Source organism: Buteo buteo, chromosome 25, assembly GCF_964188355.1.
Source record: "Buteo buteo chromosome 25, bButBut1.hap1.1, whole genome shotgun sequence".
Taxonomy (NCBI): Eukaryota; Metazoa; Chordata; class Aves; order Accipitriformes; family Accipitridae; genus Buteo; species Buteo buteo.
The window spans coordinates 4,783,193-4,806,859 of NC_134195.1; the positions used below are offsets into that span (position 1 = coordinate 4,783,193).

The window sequence follows — 23,667 nt, forward strand, 5'->3', positions numbered from 1 at the left end:
ATACTTAGCTTTGTAGTGCACTTTTTCAGTCAAATACAGTAACATGAGGATAAAATGCCATTTAAAATATGTTTGTGAAATAATACATGCCAGTTTCCCTGGGTTTCATAATCAACAAGTAGAAACTCATCATTAACTAACCCGGCATCGACTCTTTACCTGTATGTGAATCTTATTTTATTGCTGTTCATCTAGTCTCTAGGAGACTTCAATTAGAAAATGTGGCACACTAAAGAAATCATATCACTCTTACTTGGTGTTTGGAGCCTTAATATACAAAGGTATAAATCAAATGTAATATATTCTGTAGAATTTTAAACCTTTAAATGATAAAATACAAAGTGCTTTTAAAAACCTTGAAAACAGAATTAAACTTAAGTGGTAAGACTTCAGGAATGGTATTTTAGTACAGAGGTTGTAGTAATTTTCTCTCATCTCTTCAGCCAGAGAGAAGGCAGAGATTCGTGTCTCCTTTGTTCTCTTAAATCATTTAAGGTCCAACATGGTGGTACTGCTCTTGTTCAGGATGATGTCTTCTATACTTCACTGTAGCAAGATATTCCTCATGGGTCTGGAAATCGGTTCGCAGTTGAATATTGTAGTTCTTACGAGAAATTCTTGTGCTGTAGGGTATTGAATTTTTTGCAAGTTTGTGATACACACTGCAGTATTCTTTTAGAAGGGCAAGACTGTAGGTCATTTTGAAAACCATGGGCTGTATCTTAAAGCCACAGGATGAGTCATGATACTATCCCATAAATTTTATGCAGGATTTACAAAGGATAGTAAAGGTACATAAGGTGGAACAGCAATGCACACATACAGTAAGTGAAAACTCATGATGCAAATGAGCTCTCTGTCCTAGGGGCAGATCTATGAGATATTTCTTGTGCTTTATCATGGGTTAGCGAAGTCTGCCCAAGCTTGTCCCACATTCACATATATTCTGAAACACTGTTGAGCTGTTTTGGTTTGGGTTTTTGTTTGGGTTTTTTTCAGAGTTTAGATGATACACTGTTGTTATTGGAGGAAACGTTATCTTTTGCTAGTGGAAAGGTCTGACTTCTACTATGCAAATAAGTATTCTGCTTTTAGGAGGGTTTTCAGATAGGAGTGACCTAGCCCAGAACAATTGGATTTACAAGATTTCAGGCTAAAATATTTCCAGAATCTTCTCAGCTTCAATTAAAAGAAGAAGGAAGCGAACTTATTTCTGAATTTTTTTGTCATTTCTTCCAAAGATTTCCGTCATCATGCACATTGTTAGGTACCTTAAACACCTAATCATGTTTCAAAAAAATATAAAAATTAACTTCTACATTATAGTTCCAGACAAGCTGTTTGAATCAGAACAGTTCTTGAATCTAGTCAAAGGTGACTTCTATTCACAGTTGTCGGAGTTCCTCAGTAGCTTGTCCTGACCAAGATCTTTTTGGTGCACTCTTTTCTGCTGGCAACATTGTTTTGGTCTCTTATTTTGTCCCTATGAATTAAGCATTTCTTGATTTTTATCTCCACTTTACAACTGCTGTCTTTAAACAAGCCCAGCAGTACTTCCTTATCAAAGAGTCCAAGGGCGGTAGTAGTGTTCAGTAATATATAAGCATCTGCTTGAAAGGAGAGGTGGGGGGTGAAACATTTGCTGGAGAAATGCAGGGCTCACAAATTCAAAGCACGTACACAAGTTCATCTCATCCCCATGAGGCACTTGAGTGTGTGGTTTGAGAGGATATTTGCTATAGGCTTCTGGAAGCAGCTCTTCCTCCATAAATTCATGTGGGAGCGTAGGTCAGCCATGTTCCGTAGTGTGAGTGGAAGTACCTACTTCTGGAACTTTTCTCAAGCCACAGGAAGCTTTAGTTCCTTGCCCTGATCATCTGGGAACTCATTTGCATCCTGTGATTCAGACTTCTTCAGAATTCCCTTCATCTCTTTTGCAGGGCTTGCTAGCACTCCCTCCTGGAAAGCCTTTTTCAGTTCACTCAATTGCCTTAACAAGATGCAAGGCATAGCTTTGAAACTCTCTTATAATAACAGCTTGTCGATCTGTTTGCTTTCTCCATTCTGTACTCTTATCTTTGTTACTATTCTGCCTATCCTTTCCTGTCCTTCTGAAGTGCTTTTTTCCATAAACTTAATATACAGGTTTGTGACTTGCTATAGATGTGATATGATTGTACAGCTAGTAATTTTTCTCCTCCACAGAAGTTCTGCTTTACTAGATAAGGTAATACAACCATTTTCCAAAATGAACAGCATTTTCCAAATGCAAGTAAGGTCTTCCTGGACATATATAGTTGGAGAAAACATACAGGTGCGGGGGCGAATAAAGAGGGGGAAGGGGAGTTTCAGCACGTAGTACTGCAATGTGAATTTTGTGCTTTGTTCAGGAGTTGCCATTCAGTATGCATTTAACTTTTTAAAAAATTGCAGTTGGAATTATGGAGCTACCTGGAAATCCAAATATTCATGTATTGTCCAACTCTGGTTTAATTTAAATACTAGTCAGAACCTGACACTACCTTCATGGCAGGGATCTGGTATGTTTGCATAGGCATGTTGTAAATACAAATACACAGCATTTTAAACGCTTAGCCTATTAAGGGTGCTTTGTGAACTAGATTTAACTTCTGCTTTTACACTGTTGATCTGTAAGGAAATTCTCCAGAGTGGAAGCAACACTTCAGTTCACCGTGGAATGTTGCGGGGAAATGTTTCATCTCCTTCCACTTTCTTCATCCTTGTTTTCATGCCAACTGCAAGCTTCGGTGGTAGCAAATGGGCTTAGTTGTACCTGATGTGATGTGATAGTTTTGAAATTGCCTTAGAATAGCTTAGATCTTCCAATTCAGAATCCCACTGGATGCCTTTCTAAGCATATAGGAGTGAATTGAGTTATCGTAATCAAATATTAAGTGTAACTTTTGGACAAGTGTTATTCTCTGCATTATAGTGTATTCTATAACCAGGACTGTGAAGACTCAAGGTGCCAAAAATAATAGGTAACAGGAGAAAGGAAAGACATGTTAGAGGTGAAGTTTATTACATTAATGTGAGAGAATAACACATGCAAACTGACGTTGAAATTTGTTAAATATAAAAGTGCATTGCAGTTGCAACACAAGGGTGATTTTCTGGTTTATATTGAGTTGTAATTTCCCCCTAATCTTTAATTCACAAATTGAGTTGGTTTCAGTAATCATAAAAAGCCTTGATGTAAAATGTAGGGGTAATGAAAACTGTTGATTGAATTGCAACTGAAAATCCATTGGATAGTGAATAACCAGGTAGTTACTGAGTAATCAGAAAACAAATAGCTGTGTTGAATTAAAGCAGTTTGCTTTAATGTCTTTTGGGAGTTCATCCCGTATTCTCTAATTATTGCTTGTTGTTTTCTTTCCTTGATATTCAATATAGATTATTTTTAAGCATGCAGCATTCTCCTTTTGGTGTTGTCACATGAAGTTTGCTAGCAATTTGCTTAAGAAATGATGCAGAATTGAGGTATTTTGTGGAAGAATGGAACTGAGTTATTTGTGGTTCTGACAGCACAGGAGGAGAAGCAGCATTGCATTTCCTCAGGGCCATAGTCAAAAGCCCAGACAACAGTCCTTTAATGACAAAGATGGTGGTTACTGTTGGATGTGTGCCAGGCCAAAGCTAAATTGTAGTTGTAAGACCTATCATGGATCCTTTTAGCTTTTCGAAGCCATGCAGAGGAGTTTCACGTCCAGGAATATTAGTGAGGTGAAGGTTGGAGAGGGGAGTCTGTAAGATGCTACAGGCAGTCAGCCACCTTGGGCGCTGCCCGTAAGGTCAAGTTGAGATGCTGCAGCCCCTCTCGCTGCTGACTGAGAGGGCATTGACACCCCTGAAGCGCAGGGGTCAGCGCCACAACTAGTGTCCCATCTGAGTTGTTATATACCAAGTCAGTGAAATTCAGAAAGAAAATAAAAAAATTGTCCACAATTCATTTCCTCTGCAAAGTCTGAGAGGTCACACAGTCACAGTTATATTAACATTCTCAATAAATGTGGCAGTTCCATTGAAAGTTTCAAGTACTGTTTGCTGTTCGTCACTTTTATCTTCTTGATTAACCGGCTCCACTTCCAAAGAGGAAGCAGTGCTGCTTTCAACCATTGTAACTGCATGGTTCACAAATAGGCTTTTACACTTCGGAAAAGACAAACCACAGATAAAAATGTTTCCCCATAGTTCAATTAAGTCCTGCAAACTAATAATAGAGATAAATAATGCTAAGCTTTTGAAACTGGCTTGTTCCAGTTTGCCTCATACAGTCCTTCTGATAGTCCTGACATTTTCTAAAACCTTCATTTCTCTGCCCTATTGAATTAATGGATCTGCACATTTTCTACTGAGTTGTTAGAGCAGTCCATAATAATTATTTTTTTTGCCATGTAGGAGCTCTGCACATGAACCAAACATTGTGTTTGGTCCTATACAAATGCAGAAGTGGCATATAGTTTTCCAAAGCTATCTGTTGCTTACATTCAGTTGGAGGAAGTGAGGTGAAAAGGGGAGGAGAACACTGAAGTAACTGAGGCAGTATTATAAAAATGCAACCTGTTGTTTCACTGCTTCATTAGTAATAGGACCCCCTCTGTAAGTGGAGACTTTCATTAAGTATCTATTTCTAAATCGTATTGGTTTATCTGAGTTGTTAGAACTTCCTAATACAAACATAGTGCGGATATGATAGGAGGCACTTTTTTCTCTCAGTGGAGTAATGCTTTTTCCAAATTATATGAAAATAAAACAGGAAAAAACTGTCAGGTCTTCTGGCCTGTATTCAGACACAATGGTTTTGCTAATGCGCTAATATCTTTACTGTTTCTACGTGCTCTGTGCTGTTAACAATTGCGAAATAACCTTGTACCATAGACAAGGTTAGAAGACTGTATTGCAGTGATTATCAAAGCTGTGGACTAAACAAATGCAGGCAGTTTCCTAAGAAAAGTCTGAATACTTTCCGTAGTCTCTGTGCTCTAGCTTTTTGTTATTTTATTTTCTTTCCTTGCTGTGCTGTAAGAAATGCCACCTTCTGATTTCCCTCAGGTAATTGGAGAACTTCTTTGGTTTTGATATTGCTGCACTGTTGTGTAAATTCAATTTTGAAGTTATCGAGACTTCAGACTTTTTTTGGAGATTGATTCACTTCAATAAGTTCAGTCGGTGTTTGAATAAGAATATATCCATAGCAGCATGCACCTTTTGATGCAAGGTGTGTTTTGTTTCTGATATTCTTTTCAATTTGATATACCTCTTATTTTTGGCTATCAGATGCATCCTCCTCACACAGCCACCAGTGCTCTAAAAGTACTGGTAAAGCATTTTCTTTCACTTGTAACTGTCATTGTTACCCTAATTCATGAGTATAACTCTGAACTCTCTGTTATGCAGATGACTAAAATTAAATTGTTTGGAGTATATGTTGTTGTTTGTTTGCATGTATTCCTGACCCTTACTGGAAACTGATACCGCTCTCATTCACTGGGTATTAGTGCACTGGTTGTATTATCTGCTGCCTTATGCTCAGAAGTCTTGTTGTGCAGTAAAATAGTTAAAAGCCCTGTCTGAAGGGAGTATCCTAGTAATTCAGGTATAGATGCACTTAGGTGGATACACGTCCCTTCCCAATGGCAATGTCTCCTGTCAAAGTGTTCGTGGAACAGGCTGGTGGCTGTTTGCACTGGCCTTGTAGAGTACGTACAAGAGGTATGCAAGCTGAGGCAAGTACTAGAAATAGGACATATTTTTAGGAGGGAGGTATAAATAATGGTATGAAGAGACCTTGAAGAGAAGTTGCATCTTCTCTAGTCTGGGAAGTGTTGAACTTAGAAGCATGGTAACATTTCAACCATAAGATAAGACTATTGGAGGTATGCCTTGGTTGTGTTCAGGAACCTGCGTTATGCCGAAAGTAGAGTCAGATGATTGTGAATGTGCTTCCTAGCTTGTTTAGGAGCTTTACTGTTCATGAAGTTCAGATCTCAGCATCACTATTTTTGCAAAACGGTTTTAAAAAGCTGTTAGTAACCAGGAGTTAATCTCATTTTGCTAATACAGTAGCCAGTGCATACATATAAAATACCTTGGACCAAGCCTCAGTGTAGAGTATTGTAGCTTAAACACGTCACGTATCTTGGTGAATGCTGCGCTAGTAATTCCTCTGTGATTACGATTCAGGGCTTTGGGAACAAAATTTTGAGAGTTAGTTAATGATCTCTGAAACGTGGGAAAGAATATAAATCAGTAAGACAGTGACTAATAAAGCAAGCAATGCAGGCAATAATCTTAATAATTTTAGCTGAAACATTGATAAACACTTGTATCAGGTCACAGTGATATCCATGTAACTGTCTGGGTTTTTCCCTGGCAGATTTTTTTAATCCAGTTTTCTGCTGGAGAGCAGACAATTGCAGCTTTCCCTTTCCTGATTTTGTATGCAGGAAGGTCTAATTCATGCTTGCTGTTCAGATATATCCAGAGACTTCACAAAGAAGGAAGTGTTAATTAGTAAGAGAAGCTTGCCTGATATCCTTATGAATTACAGCCACAGCATATGTTCAAGCTGTTTCAGTTAAAAGAACCTCTTGACATTTGAGCTGTATTCTGTATTGATCTATTTTCTGAGACAGTCAACACAAGGAGATATGTTTTCTTAAAAGGCTTATAAAATTAAAATATGTCCTTTTAAATTAAGGTGTTGTTATAGCATCTTTGATATTTTTGATACTTTCTGGAGCAGAGATCTCTAGAACTAAGTGGCGAAGACTCATGCTGAAGACCATGGACAAATTTGTTTTGCAGGGGAGACTGTGTAACTAATGCTACGTTTTGACTGACAGCTATAGAATAAGCTGAGTATTTCTTCCGAGGAGGTATCTCTGTAAGCCATAACAGTCTTTCTTGCATCTTTCCTGTCTTCCCTCACCACCTGTACGGGCATGGTCTCTGTGAACGTGGTAAATAATAGAGTGAGCTAAGGTGTTTTTATAGCCCACAATGCTGCATTTATTAGCTTGCTCCCAAGCTCTTTTTTGGATTGCGCAAGGAACTTTCTCTCTGATTAATCTGCTATAGGAAGGCATAGTCTTAAACTGTGAGGAAAGAAGCTAGCTGACCACGTTTGATCTCAGGGTCAAGGATTAGTCTCAAGCTCTCTTTTGTTTAGCAGTGTAAATGTGGGCCAAAGAAGCTTTTCTCCGTTCTCTAGGATATAATAAAATATTGTATGTGATTTACTGCCACAAATCTGGGGATTTAATTGGCTTTGCTAGTGGGAATATGGTGGAGGTAGTCATAATTAACATGTTGTTGATATTCAGAGTAACAGGACATAGGTAAGAGTGTACCATAAGTGTTCATAGGCAGTTAATATAAAAAGGAGTAGAGTTATCAACATGAAAAAAGATCACTTCAAAGGAGACGTCCGTGAAATGGTGAAAGGAAACTTAGGACAATTTTTAAGTTAGTGGCTCCAAAATCTCTTTGTCTGTGGAAGAGTTTCTTTTAAGAAGATAGATCCCAGTTTTACAGGCACAAATGATTTTTTCAAAGCAGTAGGCTGCAGAGAAAAGCTTTGCTAGATGACACTATAAATAAAAAGTTACTCATTTTAAAAGACAACATTACAGTGAGGGGAGGGAAATAAATAGAAGGGAAAAGAAATACTGGATTCACTGTGGCTATGAGTAAGTGCCTATAGAGAATGTGTTGCTTTTCTTTTCTAGATCCCTTGCTAGTTTCCAACCAATACTGGAAAACAAGGCTGCTGCTGTAGCTTGTGCAGTACAAGAGACGCTTTTTGGTCAGCATTGTTTAATGAGTTATTTTTATCTTGAGTACTGGCTTCCAAGTGCCTCATTTTCTGTACTTGTTATTAATGGCAATATCTGGAAAGCTCAAATGAAATACAATCCCCCCCGAAGGAGTCGGTGTCCTTTTTAAGGTAGAATGCTGGGCAAAACGAAAGAACGAGCAATGCTATCAGAGTATGTATTTCCAGAAACAATGAAGGCATTGGGAATGGCTCTGCAATATGCTGCTGGAAGTACGTTTGACATGTTACACTGCCATGCTTTTTTAGCTAATAGGAAATAAAGAATATGTTCCCAGCTGATGTGTTTTGCATGGGAAGGGGCTTCTACTCTTTCCAGGGTCTCTCAGCAGGGCCAAGTGGATGTTGTTAGGTTATTTTTTTGGCTCTGTTGTGGATGCAAGCTTGTTATGTGACGAAGACCCAAGACCGTAGCTTTTCCTATGGCACAGCAGTTACCTCCCTGGTTACTGCTAGTTTACAATTTAGTTGCAAATATAACCAACGTTTGATCGTGGCGAGTGAAACCTTACCTGCGGTTAAACAGAACTGGATGTTGTTTGGCCTTTTCCGTACTAGGAAGTGTTGGGCTTTACCTATAGTACTTGGTGTTTCCCATTTCTCAACACCAAGTAATAGCTAAAGTGTTAAATGTACCTTTTGCCTCTCTCACTCTCTCATCTGTAAAAAGCTAATGCTATTGCTTTCACAAAACTTCGAGGATTCATCTTTTTATGAGTCACTTAGAGACCCAAGAGAGAAGATCAGATTTTCCTGCAAGTTTCTCTTGTACATGAAGCTGTGCTTATTTCCAATAAAAATGTGTTTCCAGGTCTCTCCTGAGTGAAGTGTGTGAGCTGCACCCTTCAGCCACAGATGTGCCAACAACACATATCTTCCACACGCTTGTCTTCCAAGAAAATGGCAAGCATTGGTTTAAGCCTTAGTAAAAGGCATTGAAAATACAAAATGTTCTGTGTATCCTCTGAAGGAATAACTGAATGCTTGCAACTCCACAACATTGTGGTTGTGACTTCAGTTGCTTCAGTTGAATCAGCAGTGCAAAGTTTGCTTCAGATGGAAAGTGTTTCCTGTGACTGATACAAGGATGGCTTTTTCTGGGAGAGGGGAGGACCAGGGAGTACGAGGAGGATGCACAGGCCTGGGCTGAAGTTGACATCTTCCTCCCTGCCTTGTGGCTATCGCTCTCACATGGTAGCATCTATCTGTTTACAGCATACCACACTGCTCTGAACTCATCAGGAGCCAAGTGCATGCTTCAGCTCACAAAGGCCAAACATCCCTCTTGTAGGCTTTATCATGAACTGTGGCTTGTCCAGATGAGTAAGTGTCAATAATCAGAAAATACCTAGAGAGAGATTACTTCAGTCTGCAGTCTCCCAGTGTTAAAATGTTTTGTCCCGACAATTTCCAGTTTCACATATTTGTTGCATTTTGCTTTGAAGATTTGCAAAATATCCTGCAGAAAGGACTTCTGGGAATGATAGAAATGTTTCTTGGAAAAAACTAAGCCTAATAAGTTGCTGGGAGCTAAGAAACGTTGTGGCTGTGGTTACAAAGCCACTTTATAGCATTCATAAAGCTACTTACCTGAAGTGTTCAACTTTTCTAATATTTGGAAATGCTACCTTGGTACTGTATCTGGTGATTGTGAGGCTTCACTTACGTGCAAAAAAAATGAAGGTAAGTCCCAGGTGAAATAAATTGTTGTTGGAAAACTTAAAGTTTCTGTTGGAAGAAAATGCATGTGCTGAAATCATCAGCTGTTCTAGCACTGATTTTGAATTTGCATTACAACTGAGAGCTAGTATAAATTACCTTGCTGTATGCACTACAGTTTCCAGTAGTGTTGAGGAGAGGTTAGAAGTATTTTATGGTGAGAAAACAATGCTTGTTAAAGCTGTAAGAGGAATTCTCTAAGAAAGCCTTTGGACAAGGGAGAGTTAATTTGCACTTTTAGGAAGAAAGACACTCTTATTAAGGTAGTAACAATTCTTTTTTCTTTGCCTACAGGAAGGAGTTGAAGTGAGGGTTGCCAGAATATTCAATACCTTTGGTCCTCGAATGCATATGAATGATGGTAGAGTTGTCAGTAATTTTATCCTACAAGCTCTCCAGGGAGAACCACTAACAGTAAGTAATGACCTCTCAGTGTTGTGAAGAACTGTTTGTCTTTATGCCATCTCCTCATGTGCTATGAAAGAGGATGGATTTTAGAAAATACTGAGGTTTCTTCCCCAACACTAAAAATCTAGTCTTTCAGTATATCAGGTGCAAAAGTATAGAACTATATACCCAAAGATGGGCTCTGTGGATGGTATCAGTGTTCCTTTCCCAGAGAGAAAGAAGGCTACCAGTTGCTATCTGAGAAAGTATTTTATTCATCCTGAACTTGAATCTCTGTCTGTTACAGCTCTTCTATGGGGACATGGCGTTGACACGGCTTACAGAATCACGTTTTGGTACTTATTGCTGTTGAGGAACTTTCTCTGAACCATTTTAAAAGTTAGGCATCTAAATGTCTTTTTGCAAGCTTGGACATCAACCTAAATTTTCTATGTATAACGTAACATTAAGGGCCTTCAAGCTACGTCGCATATTAGTAAATAAAGCCATCCAGGACTTCTTTTTATTACCATTGACAAACTGGTTGGCATGACCCACATCTATACAGCTAAATTTTCCTGCTGAAATAAGTTGCCCCAACCAGACTGTTTGCTGTGAATGGTCCTTGGCTCTTGATAATGCTTAAGCAATGTCACAACATGGTGTGGGAGAGCAAGAGCTGGCACAGGCCAATACTTTGCCAAAGATGCTGTTGGTAATTTAGCAATACAGACAGTGCCTCACCTGTGCCCAACATCACTGCTCTGCAGGGAGGAACTGCCTGACATTGAAAATTACTGAATATGAGAAAAGAACTGAGGGATGAGTTGTTTAGCTGACCAGGTCAAATAAAATGAATTATCAGCAATAAGCAGTAGTTGAGACCAAAAAAAACATTTCACCCTTGCATCATCACAGAATTTGGCTGACAGGAATACTGAGTGTTGACCTCTTTAGAAACTGAATGTATTCAATCTCTTCAGTCAAAGTAGTTTTTCAAATGGAGTAAATAATCTCTTGAGGAAACAATGTCTTTAATTTGAAGGAATTATAGGATGTGACCATTGTTGCTTTGTATTATCGTAAAGGAGGAGTTTATTAAGAGAAATTGGGAGGTATTGAGAGAAACCAGGAGGAGGAAACTTCATTGTATTTTCCAGCCACTGCCTACACATAGGAAAGGTAGACACACAGATGACTTTGCAGAAATCATGCACAAATGCCTTTGTTATCTTAAAACTTATCCCACAAGCTAAAAGAAAACAAGCAGGATGCTTTATATACACACATCAAATCTGCTTCCTGATTGCTTTGGGAGTGCATCAGGCTGTCAGTGTGTTCTGGTACATTCCTCTCAGAATCAGTTATTGGGTAAACTCTTAAACCCCTGATCTTACCCAATGCCTACTGAAATGTGAACTCTTCTGGCTCTGAATTGGCCTCAGAGAGCAGCAGGCTTACCAAGTGACACATGACAGCATGTATACCAATTGTATTGTCTTTCCTGTCCCCTGGGAGAACAAACATGCTTTCTATTCTGCCCTTCCAAAAAGCTTTTCTGTCATAGCAGGTTGATGGTAAGATGTGTGGGTCCTCAGTTAAACTGAAGTGGTTTTGCCACTTAAATATGCCTACTGATAGCTTTCAGAATTTAAGCACTCATGTTCTAGGGACTTTAGTATTGCACGTGATAAAACTGTGAAAAAAATATTATCTGTTACCATTATGTACACTTAAGTATACTTTAATGTCTGAACTTAAAACAACTTGCTTGCTCCAAAGTGCCAGCACACACAATCTGAAAAAAACTTTTTGCCCTTCTAAGATTTTGGTACAAATCTGTACAGGTGAATTTGGGAGTCATATCCTCTAGAAATTCTACCTCCCATTTCCCCAGATAGTAATATTTAGAGCTATGTCCTTTTTTTTTTTTTTTTTTTTTTTGTGCTCATTACTTTATACACTTGCAGGGATATTTTTCTTGACAATTTTTTTAGGGACCCCTAACGTTTGGTGGTCTCTTTGAAGTTGGCTGTAGTTAATGAGTGAACAAAAATTGCTTGTCGTAACCACATCTTAGTAGTCTGAGGTTTGCTTTAAATATTTGGTGCTCTTTTCTGGCTGAGTGCATGCTGCAGCCTCTTTCAGCATTCCAGGAGAGGACAAAGCATCACTCTGTCCTACATCCCCGAGAATGTTTCCTACATGCAGAGTCTGGATAACAAAATGCCTAAGGATATGTTTACTGGAGACTTGTCCAAGAGGAAGAAGACCTTCAGAGAACTGATACTTTGCCAAAGATTCTGCAAGCACATCTTTTTCTATTCCTGTAACACTGAGCTTGTGTCTCAGGTGTTTTTTCCTTGGGATGTTTTTCTAGAATGGTGAGAAGATAATTGAGCTCAAGAGGACTTTTATATGTATGTAACTTTTCTAATTTTCATCTGGTTTTAGGTCTATGGGCCTGGAACTCAGACAAGAGCTTTCCAGTATGTCAGGTAAGCCTTGTTTGTACTGTCTGATATTTACTTCACTTGATGGCTCTTTGAGCTTGGCCAACTTTGTATGCATGTGCATTTTAGTCCAAGAAATTATGTTCATTCTTAGTCCAGCTTTACTTCCAGAAGGGAGACACTGAAGTTTTTTAAAGTACCAAGGAATAAAACGTTAGTTAGTTTATAACTTTGAATTGAAATATTAATGTGTTCTTTCCTTCAAGGAACAGCAAGTAAGGGGTAGGTAAGTTTTTAACGCAGAGCGGTTTGTCCCTCCTTGCATTTTAATGCAATGCTGCCACCTCGTGTCTCTGGGGGTGCTGTGGTCAGCATGTCTGCTGTACATGCCCGTGTCCCCTTCTTGGGGAAGGAACCAGTTGAGGGGGTATTGCTGTAGCTCATATTTGCAGTATAAGCAATGCCAGCAGGTACTTTCACTAAAAAAAGTGAATCTGTTCTTCAGAATCTTTTGTTCTGTCGTGCTAGCTAAACTTCTGGGTTGGTGGCAGGCTTCTGGGTTGTTTTAATCATTCTGCGCTTGGAAGTGTTCTTTCTCTCTGCTGAAAGTAATAATAGCAGGGATAGAAGCTATGGAAACCCCATCAGTTCAAAATAGCTACTCCTTTCCTGATTATGAAACATAATGAAAGAGAGCTGTTAAATTTGTTGTCGATAATCCAAAATAACTTTGGATTATTTTGCTGGGGTGAGGTAGCACCAAAATACTGGGTTTTAACAAACTTGATTTAAGAATTTCTGAAAGCGAGAATACAATTCAAACAACAAACTGCAAAGCAAGTGGTGGTCTTCTGCCTCTGTATTACAGCTTACTCTATTCTGTTTGAAATGTGTTGGAAATGGGCCTCTAAATATGCTTGGGTACTGGAGGGAAGAGGAAGTATTAATTGTTTTTTAGTAACTTTATTTTTTTGTATTCTTTCATATGCTCAGGTGAACTATAGCCAGTGTATCCCAAAGATAATCGCCCTTTCAAACTAACTTCCAGTTCAGTAGGTCTTACAATAGGGTCTGTGGAACAAACAGCCAAGAAAACATGCACCCATTGGAGTATACACTGTAAATCTGATTTCAGCATTCCTCAGCTGCCTGGTCTGCTTCACAAGAGCTCTGAGGAGGCAGCTCTCTTTTTAGACAAAAATAATATTTATAGGGAAGTGGAAATTGCCTCAATCTGTTCTTGCTTTTTTATAGTGATCTTGTGAATGGGTTGGTGGCGTTGATGAACAGCAATGTCAGCAGTCCTGTCAACTTGGTGAGTATGAGAGCTCCACTCTACTGTGTTTACTATGCAGTGGCCAATATCACCTCTGTTTTCCTCTTCATCACTGGTGCTGATTTGTAGAAGAAACAAATGGAGAAAAAAAGCTCTTTCCATTATGAATAATGTATTCTTCCATGTTTTTCCTTTATAAATAAGAAGATTAAGTCCCTAGATGTTGAGATCTTGTTGTTCCAAGAACAGGATAAATTTTCTAGAGTTTTTTGTTTGTTTTAGCAAAAAGATTTATGTAATTAAAATATGGAAAAACACGATCAAAATAGGAGCTGGGGGGGTGGGGGGACACGACAGTGGACACGGGACACACGCAAAATACACTAAGGAAATGATTGAAGTCTGGGTTTAATGAAAAAAAGCATGAAGGAATACTTAGCTCCAAATAATTAGAAATCACTTCATACTAGCCTTGATTAGAGGAAAATGGGATAGTATTTGATGGTATAATTTTCTAATACTGATTAAGGCTGCTTAGAACTTAACTTTTCTTATAAGATTTTTGTTCTTCCCCATTTGTTGTCACCTTATTCTTAGCAGTGTATATAAGACTAGAAAAAGGATTGTGTATGCCAGGTCATTTCTGTGTACACCAACTTTTGCCAAATCAGATATTCAACTCTGTGGGGCAATTGTTCACTAGATTGTCCTTTTTTACTGTGGCCATGAATTCATTTTTATGTTTCTATCCAAATGCTTATATTTTTAAACCCCATCGCATGTTCTGTCCCAGAAAACTCAGTGTATAAATCTGTATGTACCTAAATGTTCAGCTTTAGGTCAAACAAGATGTAGTAAAGAACAGTTTTGCAATAAGGAAAGCTAGGGATAGAGGGAATTAAGTCTGATGAAGGTGAGTTAATGCTAACAGGAAGCTTTCAGTATTTTGTCCTGAAATGTTCATCAGGAGTTCATGTGCAAATTGGTTAAAAAAGAAGTTAAGAAAAGGAATATTGTATAGGAAAGCAAATAGCCCTTATACATATTGATATGTAAGCTGTAGTAAATATGGAAGCAATTGCTTCCAGCTAAATTAGTTTGGTTTCCTAACTTTGGATGAAGTGAGAATTTAGCATACTTCTTCATTTGCATCATTTGTCCTCAACTCAGCAAAGTCCCTGAATCCAGATTTCAAACTGATGATGTGGTTTTGTGGGCTGCCGAGTGGCATATGCCTTTATTGTGACTGAGGTGCATTTGCCCATTGTTTACAGACTGATTTTTTTGGGCACCCCCTACATACATTGAATTACCAAGGCAAATGTAATGGAGGGCAACTTTTCTAATGAGTAGAGCTTGTCAAAGTTACATTTTTTTCATCAAAGTAGGAATAAGGCATAATGTGTAGATTTATAAGAATTTAACATGATCCTATTAGAATTGTCTCATGTCAGAAAGCTAGCATGTTGTAAGGTGTTTGTTATTGTAATGAATATCCCTTCTATTTCTAGGGAAACCCAGAAGAGCACACCATCCTAGAATTTGCCCAGTTAATTAAAAAACTTGTTGGTGAGTTTGATAAGTAATTCTTAGTAAAGCTTATGAAGTACTTATTGTCGTTAGATGATTATTACTTGATTAGTGTGTGTAATATACGGATAATTTAATTGGTCTTTGGATTTCTTAGTAACTTTATCAAAGGCATTTAATTGTAGCCTGATCCTATAATTAAATATTAATAAGATAATCCAAATACTCTCAATTGTATGTAAAATATTGCATGAACAGTAGATTGAGTACATTCTTTCTGTGTATCTGTGCAATCTGTACCCATTATTTTGTATAACACATGCATTTTTTATCTTTGTTTTGGCACAAGTACAATACATAAATGAAATGTAAAACACATGAACGAAAATGTCTTGCATAACATCTTAGCTGAAATACAGATACTTCAGCAAGGTGATTCTTCACAATTATGCAGGCTGTTCTCCTTCACCTACGATTAGAAACCTCATGCTGTGGTGACAGTCTTTCTCTACTTTTCACTGACCTACCAGTGATGCTTGTAAGGGCTGTCAGTACCTCCCTTGTACGTGGATGGGAAGAAAACACTGTGGCTTTCTCTGCATTCTTGCTCTGATACCTGTAGCAAATCAGAGCTCTCAAGAATGGAAGAGAAGGGCTGTGCTTAGTCTTCTAGTGTGGCTTCCTAATGATATGAAACATACTGATGCCATTAGCCAGGGTTTTAAGTCCGTAGATTCCAGAAGTGCTTCTGAGGGATCTGAAAAAGACAAGTTCAAACAGTACCGAAGTACGTACATGATGCATGTAATGTTTCTAATAGGAGACTATCCCCTCTGGAAAACTTATGTGAATCCACAGATCAAGGAAGGAAATTGAAAATCACAGCACCAAACCCATCAGGCACATAGAATAATTGTTACCTCCATATGTCTGTTTGTTCACAAACAACTTGATCTGTTTCAGTCTTCCCAGAGAGGCGGTTTAGTTCTACATCCGTAAAATCCCACAGGAACATGGCATGTAAACTATTTGCTAGATTTGGTTAGAGAAATTGTCCTGTTTCTGTGTATTGTCATGAGGAAGGGCAATTAGTAGTTTGGCTATTTAAATCAGACTGGAGAGTAGGGGCAAAGAAGAAAGAAGAAACTCCTTTTACAATGTAAAATGGCTAACAGAATCACAGAGTGATTGAGGTTGGAAGGGACCTCTGAGGGTCATTTGGTCCAACCCCCCTGCTCAAGCAGGGCCACCTACAGCTGGCAGTGGCCCAGGACCATGTCCAGACAGCTTTTGAGTATCTCCAAGGCTGGAGACTCCACAGACTCCCCAGGCAACCTGTGCCAGTGCTGGGTCGCCCTCCCAGGAAAATAGCATTTCCTGATGTTCAGAGGGAACCTCCTGTGTTTCAGGTTGTGCCCACTGTCTCTGGTCCTGTCACTGGGCACCACTGAAAAGAGCCTGGCTCTGTCCTCTTTGTACCCTCCCTTCAGGTATTTACCTACATGGATAAGATCCTTCCTTAGCCTTCTCTTCTCCAGGCTCTGAACAGTCCCAGCTGTTTCAGCTTTTCCTTATAGGAGAGATGCTCCAGTCCCTTCATCATCTCCATGGCCCTTTTTTGGAGTCTCTTGAGTATGTCCATGTCTTTCTCATACTGGGGAGCCCAGAACTGGACCCAGCCCTCCAGATGTATCTCACCAGTGCTCAGTAGAGGGGAAAGATCATCTCACTTGACCTGCTGGCAGCACTCCTCCTAATGCAGCCCAGGATACCATTAGCCTTCTTTGCGGCAAGGGCACTTTGCTGGCTCATGTTCAACTTGGCATCCACCAGGACACCTGGGTCCTTTCCTGCCAAGCTGCTTTCCAGCTGGTTGGCCCCCAGCCTGTACTGGTGCCTGGGGTTGTTCCTCCCCAGGTGCAGGACTTCGCACTTCTCCTTGTTGAACTTCATGAGGTTCCCGTCAGCCCTTTTCTCCAGCCTCCTTTCTCGAGGTCCCTCAGATGGCAACACAGCCCTGTGGTGTATCAGCAACTCAGTATTGACCCCTGGGGTACACCACTAGTTACCAGCCTCCAACTAGACTTTGTGACACTGATCACCACCCTCTGGCCCCAGCTGTGCAACCAGTTTAAAATCCACCTCACTGTCTGCTCATCCCGTCCACAGTAAGGATGTTATGGGAGACAGTGTCAAAAGCCTCACTGAAGTCAAGGCGGATGATATCCACTGCCCTGCCCTTGCCTACTGAAGCAGTCATTTCATCATAGAAGGTTATTAAACTGGTCAAGCATAACTTCCTTTTTGTGAATTCATGCTGAAATCTTTGTGAAATGCTTTGTGAATCCGTGGTGCTGCGAGACAGCTGGTTCACCCAGCTGTTGCGTGCAGTGCAGCTGTGTCTGTGGAAAGCATTTCCATGATAGAATTACGAAGCAGAAAGCTGCAGAAAGACCTGATGCTACAATAGGTAGGAAAGATGTAAATGCAAAGCATAGTGAATTGCGGATGATAATGCACAGTCTCTTGTTTTTACAGGCAGTGGGAGTGAAATCCAGTTTCTCTCAGAAGCACAGGATGACCCTCAGAAACGAAAACCTGACATCAGAAAAGCCAAGTTATTGCTTGGCTGGGAACCTGTGGTACGTACAACTGTATTACTGTTGTTGTGTGCAGAAACACAGGGAGGCACAGGGGTATGAGGGAGGACTTGCATACCTGATAACGATACATTTAAGTTACCAGAATATCTGCTTAACACAATCTCCAGGACAGTTGTTTAAAAGGCTGTCTCTCGCATGTTGCCCGAGCTCACGGTTCAAGAACTGCTGGGTAAGATTGTATGACCTGTGCCATGCAGAAGAGCCAATTAGCATTAGCATTTGTAATAGACTTAAGTAGAAAAAAACCATTAAGATAGACATCTTAACTTTTTCACATGTATATTATGCAGTGTCTACTTTTCTGTAAGCCTGATGAATCCTTTGAAATATGTGGTACATAGTTCTGGGAGCTAATAAGTTTGCTGTTGTTGCTGCAATCCTTATTCCTCTTTTGTTGTAGTAACATGCATTATGGAAGGAGAAAATTGCTTTTATTTAATTAAAATATTTTTAGAAAAATCTTTGGAGTAAGACTATTTTTAAGATTATCTGTAACATCAATGTAGCCAAAAAGTTTATTTGGATTAATAGGGAGAAATACAAGCACCAGAAAAACGTTCTGGGTTTTAGAGTTTGTTTAAAGGGAAGTATGTGAAACTCAGGCAAAACAGAAGCTAGTCAGAGAGAAATTATACTTCTATTTAATTCTGGTGGACTGAAGTAAACCAGAATAAGAAACCCTTATTTTGGACTACAGCTATTATATGGTGGAGATGTTCAGGGCTTGTTCTGTGTGTTGGTAAACTTGAAACATACTCGGCGTTAGTCTAACATCTCACCACCCACAATAATGTCTGTCCAACTCTATAAAGGTTAGTTATCAGCCGTCTGAGGTGATGTCAAGATTGTGGTTGTTCTGCACAGCTAATATGCAAGAAATGCAAAATGCCTGTGGTTGCTGGTTTTTTCCTTTCTCAACCTTTTTGGTGAAGTTAACTGTGTATAACCAGGCATAGCTGATAAGACCTGATTTGTTTGGGGAGGTAAGGTCTACTTAACCCCCAGAAGGGGCATGACTTTTTTAGCCAGCTCCCCATTCTAGCTAGTACAGTGGTTTGTAGGCTTCTTTAGGTTTGCAGACAAAAATCTTTCCAGGAAACATGTGAACCTGTCTAGTAAATGTAAGCCTATTGATAGAAAAAGGTAGCTCCAGACCCTTCTGAAAGAATTCACAGAGGCACCTGATATTAATAGACTGTGCCTGAAAGCACAAGGATGAAGGCAAGTGTTACAATCACAAAAAGCTTAAAATATTTAACTCATACTTCTGACCTTCTGTGTTTAGCCCAGTCAGTAACAAAACTTACTCTGAAGTAGCAATACAGCGTTGGTACATTAAGGCAAGTAGGTTTGGGGTTTTTTGCTGCTATGTTATCCTCCTGTATCAATGATGAAATCAGGAAGCATGTCAGAGCATATGGCTCCTGTGAAAAGTGGGTAGTATTTCTGTTGTTCCTGTCTACAAATTGTAGTGTTTAAATACAGGCATAGAATATGAAGAATTACATTTATTTCTGTAGGATTTAAGAATATCAAATGAGATACTGGATGATAATTTGTATCCCTTTATCTGTATATCAGTGGAGTGCTGAAGGAATAAAAACTAAAAAAAAAAAAAACAAAAAAACCCAAACCACTACCTTTATACTTTTCTGTGGTATGTACCATTCTGTGAGATTCTGTGAAACAGAAGGATCTGTAATCATTAAAAACAGAAGGGGCTTAAATTTCCGTGTGCTTATCTCTTTCAATGTATTAGGAATTGAAAGTACAATTATGTAAGTCTGTTTTGACACTAAACAGACCAGTCATAACCATCTGAGATCTAAATTTGTTGGGTTTTTGGACTTACTAAATCAGAAAATATACCTGTTTAAACATCCATTAGCAGTGCAGAGATGTAACCAGTATGTGGTGCTGTTAATACTTACATTGGCTAAGAATGAGACTTCCTAGCAGTCTATTGATAGCTGTATTTAAAAAAAAATACTGTTGTGAAAAGAGCTGATGTGAACTTAGAATGATATGATTCTCTCCTCACTTTTGGGAACAGGTCCCATTGGAAGAAGGTTTGAATAAAGCAATTCATTACTTCCGTAAAGAGCTTGAGTATCAGGCGAACAATCAGTATATTCCCAAACCAAAACCTGCAAGGATGAAAAAAGGAAGAACAAGACATAACTGAAGACTATTAGTTGGACAGGAAATTCCCTGCTTGACATTTGACGGATGTAATTTTTGTTTTCTTCTTGGGTTGGTTTTTTTTTTTTTTTTGAGAGAGACTTTGAAACAGGTATCATGAAGAACAAACTGGAATTTCATTCTGAAGCTTGCTTTAAAGAAGTGGATGTGCCTAAAGATAACAAACAAATATTCCCTTTCCCCTGCAAATCTTGCCTTGCACTTTTTAAATCTGTCTTTTTATGTAAACTAGAGTAGAAGCATCTTTTAGTATCTCCAAGTTTTATATCTTGCTGTGAGATCATTTTGTTGTGACTGTCCTTGACAGTTTTATTTACTGGTTTCTTTGTGAAGCTGAAGATAAACACAAACGGGATGGAAAATGCCAATTTATTTATAAAATGGGTACTATAAAATATGAGATGTTCTACTATGCATAAGAAAAAAAGCTAGTGGTATTGTCAGGTGAGAGACACTGACATCTAAGTATAGAGGAGTTTAAAAGAATTCTGTATGAGAGCTTTATGTATTCTTTAAAGGAGAGATTTTTTCAAAGGTTTAGTTTTAGTTGTACACTTGAATTTGAGATATTTTCATTGATTACCATGGATAAGGATATTTTGAATCACTACTGTGTTGTGCGTACTCTGGGAATAAAGTTAATGTATTATTGGTTACAGTGGTTGAATATGCTATTTTAATAAAATATTGAAACTTCTATTTACTAGTTTCAGGGTTTCACTGTGGGCACTTCTCTGGCATTACACATCTGTGCATTTATTGTATATTAATTAGAAAGTAACATTCTGTAAATAATTGGCTCAAAGTTAATAACATTGGTTTTTCATTGCTTGTCTCTTAACAGGTACATAGGAAGGGCTGCAGGATGTTTGTTGAAATAGATCGGACAAAAACATCGTGATTTATTCCGGTTCAGGTAGTTGATAGTGATGCAGGGAGTGTAAGATTTTCTTTAAACTGTAGAGTCTACCTTCAGCCTCCCTAGTGGAGGCAATGTTTCTATTTTAAGCTGTTATTGAATTGCCAGTAAATGCTTTCAACTTTGATAACTATGCCTGTCATCTTAACAAAAAACCAAACAAACAAAAATCCGATTCCCCTTATTTTTAATAGTTCCTCTTTAGTTTTAATACCCAAGACTGGATTCCTAGGAGAGGAGATTGGCAGAGTTTTTTAAAAGGTATTTTGGCTTAGTGCCACTCAACATTGAAAATCTGAAATCTCATCAAGCAAAGTGACTTGACTTTATCTCATTAAAGCCTGATGTTTCATTAGCTTTTGAGTATCTTTAGGTTGATGGTCATAGTGGCAGTTACCTGTAGCAATGACTTGATGCCCGGACCCAGGGAGGACTCTGGGAGCAGTGTTCTATTTAGGCCTCCTCGTCCGAGCATGCCATCTGCCAGAGCCTCCTGGAGTTTAAAGGCTTGGAGTCCCATCCAATCTGTCTGGTAAAGCTCCCTAGGATTCCAGCAATGATGGGGCTGCTGCGTTTGTTTGTGTGCCCTGTGTGGACCGGGCCTGCAGTGATTCTTTTAAGACAAAATGGTTTCTTCCCTGCTCACACGCACAGGTTTTCTTCCAGTGGAAATCTGCCATGCAACTAAGATGGGGAACCAGGGAGCATTTTTCTGTCTGGACTCAGAGGTAGAATTTAGGTATTATACATTGCCTCCATTTTTTCACAGCTGAGCAGCTTGAGGTCTGCTTTTTGTTTGAAGCATTTTTCTAGGTACTTGATCTGGGCATTTATTCCATATTAAATTGCCTGAAAAGTACACCGTGGTGCGCCTGCTCCAAATGTGACTGTAACCTATTATTACTGATACGCTCTCGAAGCACAGCTTCTCTCTATACTCAAAACCACAGCTGGATGTATCTGAAAGTAGTGCCCCCTGCTTTAATAGTTCTGTGGTGAGAACTGTTAATCAGTTCCCAACACGGTGGTTTTAACCCTTGAGCTCTAGATTGTATTTGGGGGAAGGTGCTCTTTCTCCTTACGTTTTACTCCTCGTGCAAATTGTGCCATTGGATGCCAAAGCATCTGTGAAGAGGTGGTGCACAAGGGTGCAACCCTAGTTCAGCATTTAGAGCAGCCATTGAGAGTAGATGGGAGCTGTGGGTGCCAGCTGATACTTCCAGGGCTGTTTTTCAATTTAACCCAATGACTTCAGTGCAAAATACATAAACTATACTGGAACACGTGTGCTTCTGCAGACTAGCACAAAATGTGCGTTTTCAAAAAAAAAAAAAAAAATCCCTCAGGATGTCAATGTTTGGATACTACAGATATGAATTTAAAAGCTTTTTAGGTTACTTCACAGCCTGACATCCTTCATAAAAGGAGCGAATTGGGGAGAGGGCAAATGGCTGGTACCAGTACAACCCATTTGTGAGTATGTGGCATGCCTCCCACGGGGCCCGAGTGACAGACCGTATTGATTTGCTACTTGCCTTGTACTGTTTCTAGCTTTTGCTTCAGAGGTTCCTGGTTCAGTTCCTGTATTCTTTCTAAATAGTGTCTTCCAGAAGCAGCAGCTGAGGGCAGCTGTTGCCCTTTGTGTTTGAAGCCGGTGACTGGCCTTCTAGCTGATTCGAAAGGCATGAATTGTGGGTGTTAAAACAGAGTCGGCTGGTGCTCAAGACTGAAAGTCTGGGGTAATTTCAAGTTTGGTCTAGTCTGAACTGAGTCTTTGAGAAGACAGGTGAGGGTTTGCATGTTGGTGCTCTCTGCTCCCATCTGGGGTTACACATCTCAGTAGGAGAAAGGGGCATCGAGGTTGCAGGGAGCCACAGGCAAGAAACAGCTGCTGTCTCTCCAGAAGAGCCACTTTTGATGGAGGGCAGTGGAATACAGCACTGAAAGCTTGGAAACATAGGACTTGGGAGGAGTAAATGAAGCTGAGACATGTTCTCATTTTCATGCCTGAACAGAATGCATTGTAACTTTTGTTTTGTATTTTGTTCTAAATTTTATTTGTTTTTAAACATGATGTACTTTTGCTTTATTTCTGTATGTAGGCTGCTCAGAAGCATTGTAAACCACATTGCTGGTCTACAGACAAGCTACAGTGGGGCTTGCAGACCTAATTTATTTTAAGTAGTTCCGTGAAGCTGTAGTCTAGAGAAGCCTCATGTCTATCTTTAATTTAGATTCTTTGCTATGTGGGGAGATCATGATCTGACAGTCTTCCTGTGTCTAGGGTGTTTGCAGCTTCTCTTAAGCTATATAGACTCCAGCAGGTTTTAGTAGCCAGTGAGCTCACTGCCCTCTGGGCATTTACAAATGTCTCTGTCATCTATTTTTTTCAATAATTTTTTAGAAATGTAATATATTTGAAAAAACTTTCACTTTCATCAGATAGGGTTGGAATTTAGTTTCAAAGTTGAGAGAAAGAGGCAAGGAGGAGGGGGAAGACAAACACAATTGCATAAATTCGTTGGCCTTGGAGAACAGGCTACAGAGGGCAAAGCAGGGCTTTGATTAGTGTGATGGATTGAGCTAGTCCCCAGTCTTATTAGTATTAAGTTTAATGCTACTTGAGGCCAAGAAGTCTGTGAAGGTTGTTAGAGGCT

At 39.2% G+C, this 23,667-nt stretch overlaps 1 protein-coding gene across 4 annotated transcripts in view; it reads left to right on the top strand.

Annotated features, from left to right (window-relative positions):
- The window catches only part of UXS1 (UDP-glucuronate decarboxylase 1), a 62,775-nt gene extending 41,743 nt beyond the window's left edge, over positions 1 to 21,032 (top strand). The window contains exons 10-15 of one of the 4 annotated variants that reach the window (XM_075057233.1): positions 9,875 to 9,994; positions 12,422 to 12,465; positions 13,675 to 13,735; positions 15,208 to 15,265; positions 17,765 to 17,868; positions 19,943 to 21,032. In XM_075057233.1, the coding sequence (XP_074913334.1) occupies positions 9,875 to 9,994; positions 12,422 to 12,465; positions 13,675 to 13,735; positions 15,208 to 15,265; positions 17,765 to 17,868; positions 19,943 to 20,074 (519 nt within the window). In that variant the 3' untranslated portion in view covers positions 20,075 to 21,032. The remainder of the gene's footprint in view (positions 1 to 9,874; positions 9,995 to 12,421; positions 12,466 to 13,674; positions 13,736 to 15,207; positions 15,266 to 17,764; positions 17,869 to 19,942) is intronic. The other 3 variants (XM_075057234.1, XM_075057235.1, XM_075057236.1) reach the window with 3 other exon arrangements.
- The last annotated feature ends 2,635 nt before the right edge of the window (positions 21,033 to 23,667 follow it).